At 39.8% G+C, this 15,048-nt stretch overlaps 1 protein-coding gene across 1 annotated transcript in view; it reads right to left on the minus strand.

The window, feature by feature from the left end:
- Window positions 1-15,048, minus strand: part of LOC122771064 (ubiquitin carboxyl-terminal hydrolase 43-like) — an 80,006-nt gene that overhangs the window by 50,549 nt on the left and 14,409 nt on the right. Inside the window, exon 2 of the mRNA XM_044028364.1 lies at window positions 5,210-5,313. Coding sequence (XP_043884299.1) covers window positions 5,210-5,313 — 104 coding nt within the window. The remainder of the gene's footprint in view (window positions 1-5,209; window positions 5,314-15,048) is intronic.

Consider the following 15,048-nt stretch of genomic DNA (forward strand, 5'->3'; position numbering starts at 1 on the left):
TTGCCAAGGTGACACAAAACACATTTTTAATGCAGTCAACAAACTACCAGCTTAACACAACTCCAGCTCCAAAGGTCAATGCTCTTCCTTCTGGGACTGAGTTAGTTAATTTGCTTTTGTCTGCCTGCCTGTCTGTCAGTCAGTCAGTCAGTCAGTCAGTCATGTGTCACTGGCTGTGAATTGGAGGGCACTCATCTTCCTCTATCAAAAAGTATGGGGAGAGACCTCCTGTCAAGGGAAATCACATTCACATTCACACACACACACACACACGCTTCCATGCCTATATAGTTCACAGACATACACATACACACACACACATTCTCAAATGCACAGTCTCTGTCAATTTCACTCTAGTTTTGGAGACGTGATTGCAGACTCAGCGTCATCTTCATGCCTTCTAAATTTCCTCCTTGCTTTCTTCACAGGAAAACTTTCCTCAGTTTGAAACCTAGATCGACTTGTGTGTGTACTGTAGTCTGCGTGTGTGTGTGTGTGCGTCCCGTGTGTCCACAAGTCTTCTCTTCTCTTCTCTCCCACACTCTTAGAACTTGGGGCAAATTGGGGTTCATCTCAATTGAAGACTACAAATTACCTGCAGGTGTGAATGAGTGTCTGTATATTTGCCCTTCAGGCCAGGCAACATCTCGTTCCTCGCACACAAAGTCAGCGGGGATTGGATCTATCTGACAGGATCTAATCCAGGGACTGGAGCCACACCAACGGTGGGCATTTCAAGCAAAAATGCTTGTTGACATTCACTGGGTATTATCCAACGATTATTCATCGTAAAAAGATAAATGTATCAGTCTAAAGGGACGGCTTCATCAGTCTTAATAATGTATTTATTAAATGTACTCACTCATAGTCACGTTAACTGATGAACTCTTTATAATCAGACAAATAATAACATAAACCAATGAGTTATGAGATGAAAAATTGCAATTTCTGACAATAATTTGTCTCATAACAGACAAAACGGAGGGATGTTTATGTCCATCACGGCACAGCCAAGTCAAATTTGAGTAAATGTCTATTTGCTATTCTCTTGTTTTCAATTTCCCCTCATCAGCCTCACAGAAAGAGAATCTGTCTCTTATGCTGTTTCTCATTAACCGCACAATCACAGGCGCATGCTTGGTGTACCTGAAGGGTCACATGACACACTGTATGTTTGTACATTTTCAGGTGAGATTACTCTCATTTGGACCTAGTCTGATTTGATGTGTAGGGATGTAGCCTGAGATTACAGTGACAGTAAACCACTATATGACTCAACTTTCATGTTTGCGTCATAAAAAGAGATGAAAGGGTTCTGATAATGATTTGATAATGGCCTGTAATAACTGCCAAGAATCCACTTCAGCGTCTGATAGTACAGGGACCTGGGTGGTTTCAGAGGGAGGGAGAGTGGCACGTGTAGAAAACGCTGTGGGTGGTGAAAATGTCCAAATCAAAGTGAGGAGGGTCAGTGTCTGGCTGTATTTCTCAGCAGTCACTCAGCTGCGTGGTGTGGAAATATTAGACAGATGCCTCTGAGAGGTGAATGCGAGCACATCCCAGGCTGAGTGAATCATTCGGGGGAAAGTGGAGACTCTGCAGGGCAGCTTTGAAGACGTGAGGAGTGTCGAGCCTTCGAAGAATGTGCTATAAAAACATTTGATTGGCAGAGAGAACTTTTTGAAAGGTTTTTTGAGCTGTGACTTGTACAAAATTAACTGTTTACAACTCTTGCCTCAACTTCCACGGTCTAGCCAAACAGTGTGGTATGCTTGTATTTTTATATTTACATTCTAAAATGAGAATCTATCGGACGATATTTATATTTATTTATATTGTTTGATTAGAGCTGTATTTACTAGAGCTGCAACTATTTACTATCGATTAATCGTTTGGTTTATAAAATATCAGAGAACCTTAAAAAATGTTGAATGGTGTTCATCAAACCTGGAAATGATGATGTTCTCAAATATCTTGTTTTGTCCACAAAACAAAATGATTCACTTTTAATGATTTCTTTTTTTTATCCAGAGCAAAGAAATGAAGAAAATATTCACATTTAAGAAGGTATAGATATAATTACATAGGTATAATGTGCACAAAGTGCTCATTTGTGGCCATGAAATAATGTAGGTATAATATGCGTGCAAATGAATATTTCGTATGCTTGTTATACCCATTTCATGTAATAATTCTGTAATGATCATTCCTTGCAATGCCAGGCTTTTGAGAATATCTTTGTACCTCATTCCCAATCTAAAATGAAATGCAATCACATTATCTCTGTCCATCGTGCAGCTCGGGCCCAGGGTAATTCATGGGAATGATATGAATATTATTAATTAGTGTTTCATGTGCCACAAATGAGAGTTTTTTTTCTTCCCATGTCACGTGTGGGGCTTTGTAGCATCTAAATAAAGGGCACTGTTACAGAAAAAAAACAGATGCAACTCTCTTTTTTATCTAGATGCAGATAGATGCTGGGGCTTTCTGCATGTCTCCTACGCCATTAAATATAGATGCCACAAACTGAGAGTGACAGACGGAGGGAGGCTTTGTCATGGACTCATTTAAACGCTGCGGCACAGCTCACTGTGACTAGGGCACCGGCTCCCACTTCAGCAGCCCAAACCACAAGACAGCCCTAGCTCTAATCGCAAACATTTATTCAGATCAGACAACTCCCCTGAATGCCTCTGAGGAGCATCTCTGTGAGATAAAAAAAGAATCAGGAAGGAAGAGGAGGGAAGAAAGAGAGAAAGAGCCAACCAAGTTTTACAGACACAGAGAGATTCAGAGAGACACGGAGACAGACAAAGCTGCAGCCAGAAACAAAAAGTAGACACTGAGACTGTGAAGGAGGCATTGCTTCTTTTGTTAGTCTGTACTTAGAGTCAAAGTGACTGCAGTTCCCCCCGATGACTACATGATGTAAAGAGGAGCTGAAGGAATGGAGATGAAGGAATACACCTCTTAACTCCTGACAAGTCTGATCTGGATTTAGTCTGTAGACATAATAATCCACCTCAGACTAAGACAGAATAATGATGCAGAATGGGCCAAACAAACGCAGGGAAGACGACATATTCCCAACCATCTGAGTGACGGAGTGAGTGAGTGAGTCACATGGGAAGAAAACTGTCTCAGAATTAAACACTGAGTTAATTCAATCAGAATTTATGTGGTGAGTTGTGCAGCATAGGGGCCGCCACTGGTGCTTCATTCAGATCTTATTACCACAGACTCGTAGTAGGCAATATTGAGGAGGGTTTGAATGACAGTTTGAAATTATTTTGAATAAAGTTCAGTGAGGAAAAAAAACAACAACAGATTAACGAGGGCAGATCATGGCTCTGAGAGATGAGGAAATGTAAGGGAAGGAAAGAGGGAATACTGTAGGAAAGGCAAGAGAGTTAAGAGCTTCATTTATTCATGGAGTTATTAAGTAACAGGAAATGCACCCATATATGGCGCTGTAACTGTGCCAGATGCTGCTCATCGTGAATTGTATAGTTCCACAGAAAAGCTGCTCTATTTAAGGTGCAACACTCTCTTTGAACCAATCACGGTGAATGTATACAACTTACAGACCTAGAATCAGTATTTCATTGAGAAGTTTGCCTCGGCAGTGATCACGACTCGGGGTTTTAGCCTCTGTGGCAAAGACAAAGCAGAGCCAGGCTGCAATGGCATGTTATCTATATTTTTTTTTTAGGTGACTGAGTTCACACAAACACAAACGAGGTGCACTCTCTGCTGATTGTATTCAGATGGTAAGAAGAATGATCATCAAGTACATGTTTCCATTTTCTGAGTGGACCATAATTTACATCTGGCATTAACACTGACAGACCTCGTGCGTTCGTATGCATTTACGATTTCAAGCTTGTTCAAAAGCTTGCACATGCTTTGCGTTCGACATGATTCTGTAAACCTTTCCTCTCAACTCACACAAATAAGCCTTTGCCCATTTTCCAGCTGACTGAAACCAGAGAATTGGATTCAAAGAAGCGGAGAAGAGTAGAAAGTTGAACCTGTTTGTAACTCATTTGATCCTGAAGTCCGACACAGCAGGGTGGTGATGATGAGGGCAACTCTGTAATCTTGACAAACTGAATGAAAAGCTTATCTAGACCTCCCTCCCTTCATTTTTTTATCTGCTTTCAAAGGCCCAGTGTGTAAAATATTTCTGAAATTCGGGATTTTTTAGGCGTACAATCTCCTGATTGTATGAATGGCTGTTTTAATTAACCAATAATTAGCCTTTTATATGTATATCAGAAGCTGGGTCAGCTCTACAAGGGCTGCCAGCATGGTTTTACAACAGGTTTTGATGCTACCTGAAGGCTACATTTGTTCTCCAACACATGTGGAAGGGAAAGGTGAGGTGAAGGATATTTAGCTGTAATGTGCAACTGTTGCAAAATTCTACACACAATTCCTTTGAATTTAATTAGTTCCTGATATTTAGCAATGCCTATATCATGTTGTGTTGTCACACAAATTCTTTATTTCTGATTATTTTATTAATGAATCTATAAACTCTCAGAAGTTTCATTACAATAAAGGCCTAAAAACAACACTTGAAAAAAGAAAAGATTAGATCTTTGGTATGAGTTTAACGCTCGTCTCCAAAGGTTGTCATTTCAAATCATCCAGCCACAACATTAAAGTCTGAAGTGAAACCATCTCCTGGACTAATTCACCTTGATTTACCATCCAGCGACCAAAGTTCACTGTTAAGTCAACATACGCTGACAAGATTGCTGAAAGGTCTCGAGTCACTTCTATCAGAGGGTCTATTAAACCTGAGAACCACGGTCTCCGACTTTCCACTGTGAATAAAGCAATAAGACCCAGAAGCCAGTACTAAAGATAAATCCCCTGAAATCATTTGCAGGCCCGTCTGTGACCTACTTTCTCAAGCCACTGATTCTTATCCACGTGAGAGTAAATACATTCTCACCTGTGCTGAATATCTATCGGTTTAATGGTATGAAATGCACTCTGTTCATTCAAACATAAACTCGGGGCATTTGTTTTTGTGCATCCTGCATAATTGATGAGGATAGTTTCGATCCTACTTTTTACCAAGAGCGTTGAGATGTGTTCATTGGACCTTTTCTTCTGCGTCTGCAGATTTTCACTCAACCATGAAAACAAAGCTTCAGAAATATCAGAGCATGTTGTCTATGTTCATGCCTCTCACCTGTACTGAGCCTGGAAGTGTTCCTGGACAAAACTGTGGCGACCTCGAGGCTGCTGAGTGCTGGCTAAAGTGGGACTGGAAGACTCGTCCAATGGACTGGGTCCCTGCAGACAAAGACAAGAGCAACGCACAGGTATTACAATTACCTTTCCAGCAATATTTAGATGCACACAGATGCATAAAATGCACAAAAACAATCATCATCCTCTCGATGATATTAAAAAAAAGCTGCAGATCCTAATGTACCGTTCTATTTTCAGTATCAGATTATGTGTAAAATGTACACTTACTTGCTATTTACATGACAGTGCAAAGAAGAAATAATGACATTGAAAACCAAAAGTCATTCATAACACGTTAGCGCAAAAGACGAGCAAAGTTCAAACGGCACAATCAGTGTTTGAGATGTCAAACATCCTCATTGTCACGTCGATATTTACTGAGTAAACTAAACCGCTGTGAGACTCTTCATGCTGCGTCGGATTCAGCAGGAGGGAAAAAAGGTACTTTTACAAATGTTGGCAATGAATAAAAGATGGACAAATATGACTTGATATAATGCAGCAGATTAATGAATCTATAAGAGCTGTCAGCTAAAGCTGGGCACTTGTAATGACTGATAAGGCAGGAAGTTAGAACCAGCTCTGTATTGATCCGAGACCATTAAAAAAATATATAGGCATATAGAAGATATGGACATATAGAAAGAATATATGCATTATTCTACAATATACAGACGTATCTCAAACAAGAGCGTAAATAATACACATCAACGTTTTTGGAGAAAATGCACACTTGTAAAGAAATAAACCGGCACAGTGATGTTGTTTTCACTGAGAACCATCACCACATGAAATGTTGATATTTAGTCATTAAAAAAAACATGCTTAATATCAGTGTTTAATCACAATGTTAGGTAAGAAAATCTTAAAAATAGCACTTGTTCTCCTCACTCCTATATGTTTTCTCCAGCATTTGGCCATAAATCAAGCAGATTCACACTTGTTTATGGCAGAAATGTTGGCACCTCATAACAGCACAAGCACAGGTGCAATTAATAACACTAGAAAAACAAAACAAATGCATTCCATTTAGGTGAGCTCACTGGCTAACATCATGACTTTCGCGCACCTGATAGCTGACCCAACGTTAACTATCTTTACATGCAATCAGATGCTGCATGTGAATATGCAGAACAAGATTTTCACGCTTATTTTCAGATCATGTCTACGCCGGCTTTGAAAAAGCAAGGGAGGCAGAACAATACAACCATAATGCATCGTTATTGACCTTTTCATTTATTTGCTTCACATGCAGATCGTTGTTAATCTCTCCCAAAAAATACAAAAAAAATACATTTTTTATTTTTTAATCTTACGCTGCTCATGCATAGGATGGAGTCTTAGCCCTCATGTTCATTGTCAACACCAAGAGCTTTGTAATCCTGGTGATCCTCCCCATTGCTCCTGTGCACTGAAAAACTGTTTGTTCAGGATGTGGTTTAAAACACTTCTAAAAGATTGTGATGTAATTGACGTACTAATCAAAAATAACAGACTATTCAGAATCAAACCACTGTATTAAACAGCAAACACAGTTGTTTGGTAACAGGGTCTGGTTGTGATGACACTTCTCTCAAGTGTTTCTTATGCTCAAACTAAATCTAATGAATGCTGAACACAGGTGTGACAGCAGATCCCCAGCCTTGGTCTTATCTTAAATTTAATGGCTTGTTATTCTTTAAAACAAGCAGAGACAAAAGGCAACATTTAGAGAAAACAATTAAATGAAAGTAACCTTGACAGTAAATGTTACTGTGAATGGGCTGTTGAGTATAGATATTTTAAAATATTAAAGTTGACTCCAATTTCCATTCTGTGCTGATCTGTTTGCTCAAAATGAGGCAAGCGAGTGAATTATTTTCAATATTTGAAATGCAGTTTCTCAGTCTGTGATGGACAGCATATGATTTTAAGATGGAACTTTGGAACTAAGTAGATCATCTTTCTGCTTATTACAGGCTGAGGTATGTGAGAGAAACTCTTCCACACGCCTCTGATGGAAAATGGAGAACAATTCTCAGAGCAGGTTACAAGAATCACCATGGAAACCCTGACCGCATTTCCCCAATCCAACATGTGGAAACTGGGATTTTATTTTACACAATGTCCTAAAAATAAAGAGAAAAGCTTTCACTTTTCTCTGCAGCACCATGTCAGTGTCTATTGTGCACATTTTCATTACGTGAACAAATACACAAACTCATCCCGAGTGCTTTGACAACTCTTCTCCTGAAAGCACAAAGATGTGATGTCTTTTGCACTGGTGCATTGAGCACGTTGTACGCATGAAGTTGACTGTCTGACAGAGTATGATGAAATGTGCTTATGAGAGTACTGTTTGATATGCTAGTATTTCACAGGTGCTCCAGCTGGCAGACAGACTGGCAAAAACAGGTCTAAAAACTCAAATGACTGAACTGAGCTCAAGTGACTATGTTCACATTGAGAGCAATATTCTCTTAAAATAAAATAATAATTATCAACAAATCCTTTCCATGAACATCGACAGTGACACAAATAAATGAATCAATTATAAGGACCAAACTTTTAAGGTTCAAACTTGAACCCTAAGAATCTGAAAATCTACAACTGACCAGTTAGCTTAGCTGTTAGCTTCACCAGAGTGAAGCAGCAGAGAAGGCATCACAGACGAGTGTTCAACCTCACGTTACTAATGTAATAAGTAATAATACATAGTGTGTATGGACAGGTCAAATATCCGAATATCTTCAAATAAATAGCTTATCACCGATGTGAACTTGATTTTTGGAGAAGGAGACAGCCCTTTACTGTGGCGACCATTTTGAATACTTCCTCACAAAAGCTAGCAGTGCTAGTAGCATGGCCTAATAACAGGAAGAACACTAGGTTAAGAAATAATATTAAGTAAATATTAATATTAATAATATCAACTGTCTCCTGTTGCTTGGGAACAAAATGACTGGTGGCGTCTGCATGCCTCTGGCAGTGTAATTGATTTCCAAGATTTACATATTGGTCCTGGTTTATAGAGCTCACCATGTTCTGGCATAAATTGCAGTGTCTGCCTTGCTCTGTAAAATGTATTAGAACAAGCCAACAGTGGAGGAAAAGCTCCTCCTCTGCTTTTTTGTTAAATCAGGGAAGGTTTCTCTTTTTCATGACTGTGTAGATTCTCATTCATGCAGGTCATTGTTGTGTAAAAGTCATTGAATAAGTAACAACTGGAACTGTAGAGTGAGGATGTTTCACCTTTTTTTTCTTTTTCATGCCATTTTCTATGTGTTGGTTGTAAAAGCACAAAACAGCTGATGTGATTGACAGTGGACACATCTACTGTTTAGACGAAACCCTGAATCATTTGTGATATGTATTTATTCACCTTTGCTAAAATGAGCCTGTTTCCATTATTACAGTGATGCTCTAACTACTTGAACTACTGAATTACTTAATTAGTCAGTTTTGTGTGTGTGTTTCTGGTGCATTAAAAAAAAGAGCGAAGGTCACTTTGAAAAGAACAATGTGTCCTCTAACTCTTTTGTTTTTGCCTCTCTGTAAACTCTCGCTCTGAGCAATGAGAGGTCAAACGGGTACATATCACCACCATCAGCAACATCAGCTCAGCATCATCTCATCACAGGAGCAGCACCGCAAGGACAAAACCACCAGGACTCCTGGGTGTTGCGTATCAGCGAGAACACTGCGTTTCCTGCAAAAATGAAGGTTCACCAGTGCCTGTGTACACAATTTAAGGAAGCACAGCTGCAAACAGCACCATCGCATTATTAAATTAGAGAAAGTTCATGCTTGTGCTTGAGTCAGCCTCAGTTAGCACTTTAAAGTAGACGCAAGAACCATTTTTCCTTTGTGCACTACTGCAGGACATCACAACAAGCAACAACACAACTACATCGAACAGCCACCAGGGTTTTTTTTCCCCTAAACCAGGTAACAGGGGTGCTGCACCTTCTTACTATATGTTTTTATTTCCCTTATGCTAATTAAGCATTGGATGCTATTCAATAGGCTTTTTTAGTCTGTCATTAAATGCAGGGATGTTGATACTGAAGGTACACATGCATTAGCATCTAAAAGGACGCATCAAACTCACTGTCCATGTGTCCCACGGACACACCTCATTTTCACAACAACATATTTCACAATATATATTGCAGAATTTCCACAACATGCCTCTCAGCATGGCGGCATATAGCAGGTGTTGTTATTGTAACTGGCCTTTACAACAACAACAACACCTGTTATAGGTGTGTCGTCACGTATAATAATGTTTCTCCACATAATATTGTGCACACGAGGTTAAAAACAAACTTTCTTGGACTTTATGGTCTAATTTTCTTCCGTCTAAGAAAAAAGCGTGACGCCCTTTTCGTTCCACCTCCCTGTTCTCTCTCGCACCTTTCACCCTGTGATTTCTTTCTAGAAAACCCTTTGGCCGCTGTCACTGTGTGTCAGCAAATTAAAAGCAATCACTGGTGTGCTCAAATCAAAATGCTGAAAACAGGCGCATAGCATGATGGGTACAATGTTGGCACACATGCTGTGTATTCATTAGCCTTACATTGTTCATAACAGGAATCCCTCTGTATCAGGAAGGACGTACATGTTATTTGGTTGGCAGGATAAGAGCCCACTTCTCTTCCCTGTTGTAACCTCAGATCTTTGCTCCGGTGAACGCTCAGTCTGGGAGTGGGTCTGCGTGATTTCTCCGGTGCGGCCCCTCCTGTAAATCTCTATGGCCCTATGCCCTTTTTTGTCAATTTGTCTGCTGGCAGAAGCGCAGCTTCCCTCCAGAGATCTTCACACTCCAGCCGCGACATGAAAACATGTGTTCTTATCAAACCCCTGTTGATTCCCCATGGCATGTACTCGTCATGCTTGACTTTTCTGAGGAGTTCCTCTACAGTCTGCAGGGAAGTGCCAGGAGCATCAGTCTCTCATGGTTTTTATTTATTTATTTATTTATTTATCTATTTTTTACACAGCTGACATTTGACTGAAAACATTAAACACAGGTGTTACTAATTACATGAATCAGGGATCTACTTAAATACAACAGAGCCGTCGTTAATGCGATGCCGGCCTCATTGTGTGTGAATAAAACCCTGGTGCATTTATTACCTCTTAGTAGAAGAGTTTGTGCGGGTGTGAAGGAAAGTCATTAAAGAGTTAAACATTTAAAGATGAGCATGACCTGAATCAGCTGCATTACATCCATGTCCATACATCAGACGCGGACCAACGAAGCAGACTGTCTAGCGTGAATGCACCCTTACTATAGCCTCGTGAAATGCAACTTGTAAACATTCATCTCAGTCCATCACACGGCCAACAGACCGGGGTGTGAACCAGTAACCTCCTTGCTGTGAGGCAACAGTGCTCGCCACATGTCCCACTGTGTGGCAATGTGTAAACATTTGAACACAAATTCAAGCTTTAAAGCCCCTTATGTGTACCAATGGCATCTCAATTGAGTACAACTGAGAACAGATGCCAGTCCCCTCTCTTTTACTCTGTACTGCAGCACATATTATGTTTTAATTTCTACTAAACAGAAACAAAGTTCAAATGTTTTAATGTCGGCCAATATCTGGACATTAGCAGCTCCACACTGGAGAGGAAGTGACCTGACCTGAAAGTCTGTAAAATCACAATAAGGACATGTCATTTTGAAATCACTCTTCTGTGAAGGTGTGCTGAACATCATAAGCTGCACATGGGGAGAAAAACGAAACTTTTAGTGCAACTAAAAATAACCTGTAAAAATAAATAAATATATATATATATATATATATGTAAGGGGGCCCCCAACTGAAAAAAGACGCTGATTCAGTTATCATCTCAAACCACATTTCTAATCAACTGGCTCGCTCAAGGGGCTTAGCTCATTCACCTTAACTGTCAGCACCCTGTTCTGAGTCATCGCTACACACAGAGACGTGCTCACTCACACAGACGTCACACACGTTTGTGTCTCTCACATGTGTGAACACACACACGTGTATCCAGAAAGACTCACAACTGCACTTTATTTCTCACAAAAACACAATAACTGAACAGCCCTCCGGCTCATAGTCTTGAATCAAATGTGATGACATTCACTGAGGTCATGAGGCGAGACTGTTCCAGTGGAGCCTCGCAGATGCCTGAAGAACTGCGTTCAGGAATTTCAGATGCTGCCATGAGTCTCCGTCTAGCAAAGGGAGGGAAAGCGTTTCAACCCAAAAGCGACCGCACATGTAATCTCATCTCAGTCTAAGACGAGATCAAACCTGAGGCTTAAATGACGAGTGAATGACAAATGACTGAACAAAGCCAAGTGGTTCTGAGTCTGAAGAGCAACTTTTTTTTTCCCGCCCAAGCCCTTGGACATACAGTAGCATATTTGGATCAAAATTGAAATCACGATGATTTCAAACGATTACTCATTGACTTGAACTGGAAACAAATGGAATTTATTACACGTAAAAAAAGTGTCTTTAAATTATATGTAAATGAATTTACATTAAAATAACTATGAATTATTGAATATTGTATAAATCCTTTCACGCTGCATGTTTAACACAGGGATTCCACTGAATGTCTGTGGTCAAGAACACAGGGACAGGAAGTCAAACACAAAGTCAAACACTATTACAACATTAAAAGCACTATTTTCAGAATAAAAGCCCCCATTTTGTAATAATTGTTTTGTTTCGATAATTTTGTTTTTCCAATCATTTGAGGCATAATCGTAGTTTCGTAATTGCACAGCTTGATACCATTTTTTCTATGTCATATACTGATATCACAGCCTTGAAGATCCACTGATAGTGATATTAGTCTGATAGAGTCTGTATAAAAAAAAATACACCAAATTGTTTTCCTTTTTTCTGCTTTTATCTTAAAAAAATGTCCACATAGCTCACATGATTACTGCACTGTGGCATGCTTTTCTCACTCACATCTGATCAGATGACGCTCGTGGTACACGTCTCTCTTTACAGTTTCTACTCAGTGACGCATTTATGTGATATTCATAGTTCTTGGATCGTCTCAGATTCAATTAAATCTGAGACGATCAGACGAAGAGTATTGAATCAGCTCATTGCTTCTTAAAACTCCAGCATCTAAAATAACCTAAATCGCAAACACATAGCATTCACAAGACAAGATAAATCGCAAGAATAATGGTGTTAGAATAGTTATTATTATTATTATTATTATTATTATTATTAACAGTAAATAGTGTCATTTGGCAAATGCATTCCTCTGCTTTGTCAGGTTTGCGTTTGTTGGAGTTTACAGACAAAACCCAGTAAAGCACTATGAAAACAGGCAGACAAACTACCACTCCATTCTTCTTATTACATGGAAATATCAAAACAAGGTCCTCAATATATATACCTTTCCTTCTATAAAAAAAATGAAATGGCTGAAAATTAACTAATAGAACGCATCATCCTTCCTTTTCATAAAAGATGCAAGAGTAAAGATAAGTGAAAAATTAAGTAAAAAAGGAAACTTAATCTGGAGGATATCAGCTAAATATAACTCTTTGATGAGATGTGTGTGCAGCCTGTTTATATGAGCATTTGTGTGTGTGTGTGTGTGTGACCAGTAATTTCGTTTCTAGGGAACATTTCAGAGGAGCCGAATTACCCCACACTTTAAGCTGCTGGTGTCAGCTTGACGTTTTCGGTCTCCTGCAGGAAGAGATGACATCTCTCACTGAGCGTGTGCAAAATTAAGCGATCCAATGTTGCCATACTTCAGGACCCGCTTCCCTCTCTCGAAAGGAAAAGCATTTTGACGGCAATGGTATCAAACAGAGGCCAGGTTTTATCATACGTGAGCATGCCCGTGTCCTTAACATGAAAGTCAAAACAGTTTCAACCCGATTTCCGATCAAGCATCTTCTAATATCAAAGACTGTTCTTACATGAACGGTAAAGAGGCAGAGGGCGGAGGAAGTCAAAAAGTAAAGATGTAGGAAAAAAAGGTGAAGGCATAAAGAGAGATACAGACAATAAGAAAAGAAATGTGTAAAATAGAGCAGGTGATAATGAGCCACGCAGATAAGTTGGGCCGTGGAGGGACGCTGTTAATGAAAATGTGTGCAGCAGTGCTCAGTTAATTACTTAACAGGCCACAGTGGCTGCCCACGGAGGCTGCAACACTCGTTCTAGTGATGCAAATGAAGTTTGGCCTGATGATGGCACCAGAGGAAGGGCCTTAGAACACAGAGCATTTTGGATGCTTTTTTCCATTACTATCAATATGTTAAAACATACAGTATATACATGAACATTTACGATACAACACAGAGAAAAGCAGTAAAGTCACATTTATAGAAGGAGGGAGAAGCAAAGACATTCATCAATCAACAAGACAGGATTTGCTGTTGCATGGAACAGAGAATGATGTTATCATCTACATTTCACAAAATAAAGTGGGCATGATGCACTTCACAGCTTAGTATTAGGCAGTTTCCTGTTTCCTGTTTACTTTGCGGCCAGTTGTTAGCTTCTGATTTTGCTTCCATCCATGAGTGTTAAAATATTCCGTTCTTTAAGCTGACAAAGCAAAATAATTGGTCCGCTTAGTTGGGCTGGTCCAACTAAGGACTGCTTATATTCTGCTAATATATATATATATGTGTATGTATATATATATGTATATATATACTGTATATACAGTATGTGTTAGAGCCAGGGTAGAAACGGTGGCACATTTGCAGGGAGAGTCTGACTATTGTTCCAAATAAAGGTGCATTACCTGGGCTTGTTAGTCCGACTTGTTAGAAATGTGATTTCCTACAGTCTGACTCACATGTGAACATGTAAGTTCAATTGTAGTCTGACGAACACAATAATCATTTTCTCTACTGTCATGTAAACTAACACCATGTAAACAACACTGACTAAGAGAAAAGGCGAAACAGGGACCCGGGCACCGCTCTAGAGACGGAGAAGAATGAAAGAATCGCAGTCCATGCAACAAACTGGCTGACTCACCCCTGTTCTTTCAGCTCCAAACAGCTGCCACTAATTTGACCTATTCAAAGCTGGCTTATGGTAACAAGGCAGTAGAAGATAACAGTGAAAGCCACAGGCATGTTCAGCTCCACCTCTTCCACCTCTCTTTCACCATTTTCCTCTGCAATCTTCTAGCCATCCAACCTTTTCCAGTGTCACAAGAAAAAAGCTGTGTCCAATTCATCACGTGCCTCCTCTTAACGGGTTGATCACTGTTTGAGTGATTTTTTATTGAGTGTAACCCGCTGTTAAACCAGTACCTTCCTCTGATCTTAGGCCGATGCCTATCTGAAGAGAACTACATGAACCACTCCATTTCATTCGGCTTCCAGTGTGGAGAGACCGCCCGCCACTCTTTCACCGTTACTATGGAGATGCCAGACATGCCAAAACAAAGGCAGAACAAAAAATAAGCAGCCTCAGTCAAGAGCCACGGGCAGAGCAGTTACAGCCAAATCTGGCTTGGCAGCAGACACTTGAGCTATGTTTTTTTTTTTTCTGTCCCACGAGTCTAATAGGCACAAGTGGAAGAGATTATTCCCAGGTATATAGCGATAAAAAAGAATGGGCATAACTTATTGAGATGGGGAGGACATGAGGGGATGATGTTTGCACTCTGATCGGAGATGATTTCTGAATAGCTGGTGACAGATTCTCTCATCCTAATAGAACGGAAGCTGCACTGCTGATCTGTGCTTGGCAGTCGGCGAAAATACAGAGATTTCATATCAAAAGAGATGCTGGCAGTTTTTAAGTGAAATGT

This window comes from Solea senegalensis, linkage group LG6 (assembly GCF_019176455.1).
Source record: "Solea senegalensis isolate Sse05_10M linkage group LG6, IFAPA_SoseM_1, whole genome shotgun sequence".
NCBI lineage: Eukaryota > Metazoa > Chordata > Actinopteri > Pleuronectiformes > Soleidae > Solea > Solea senegalensis.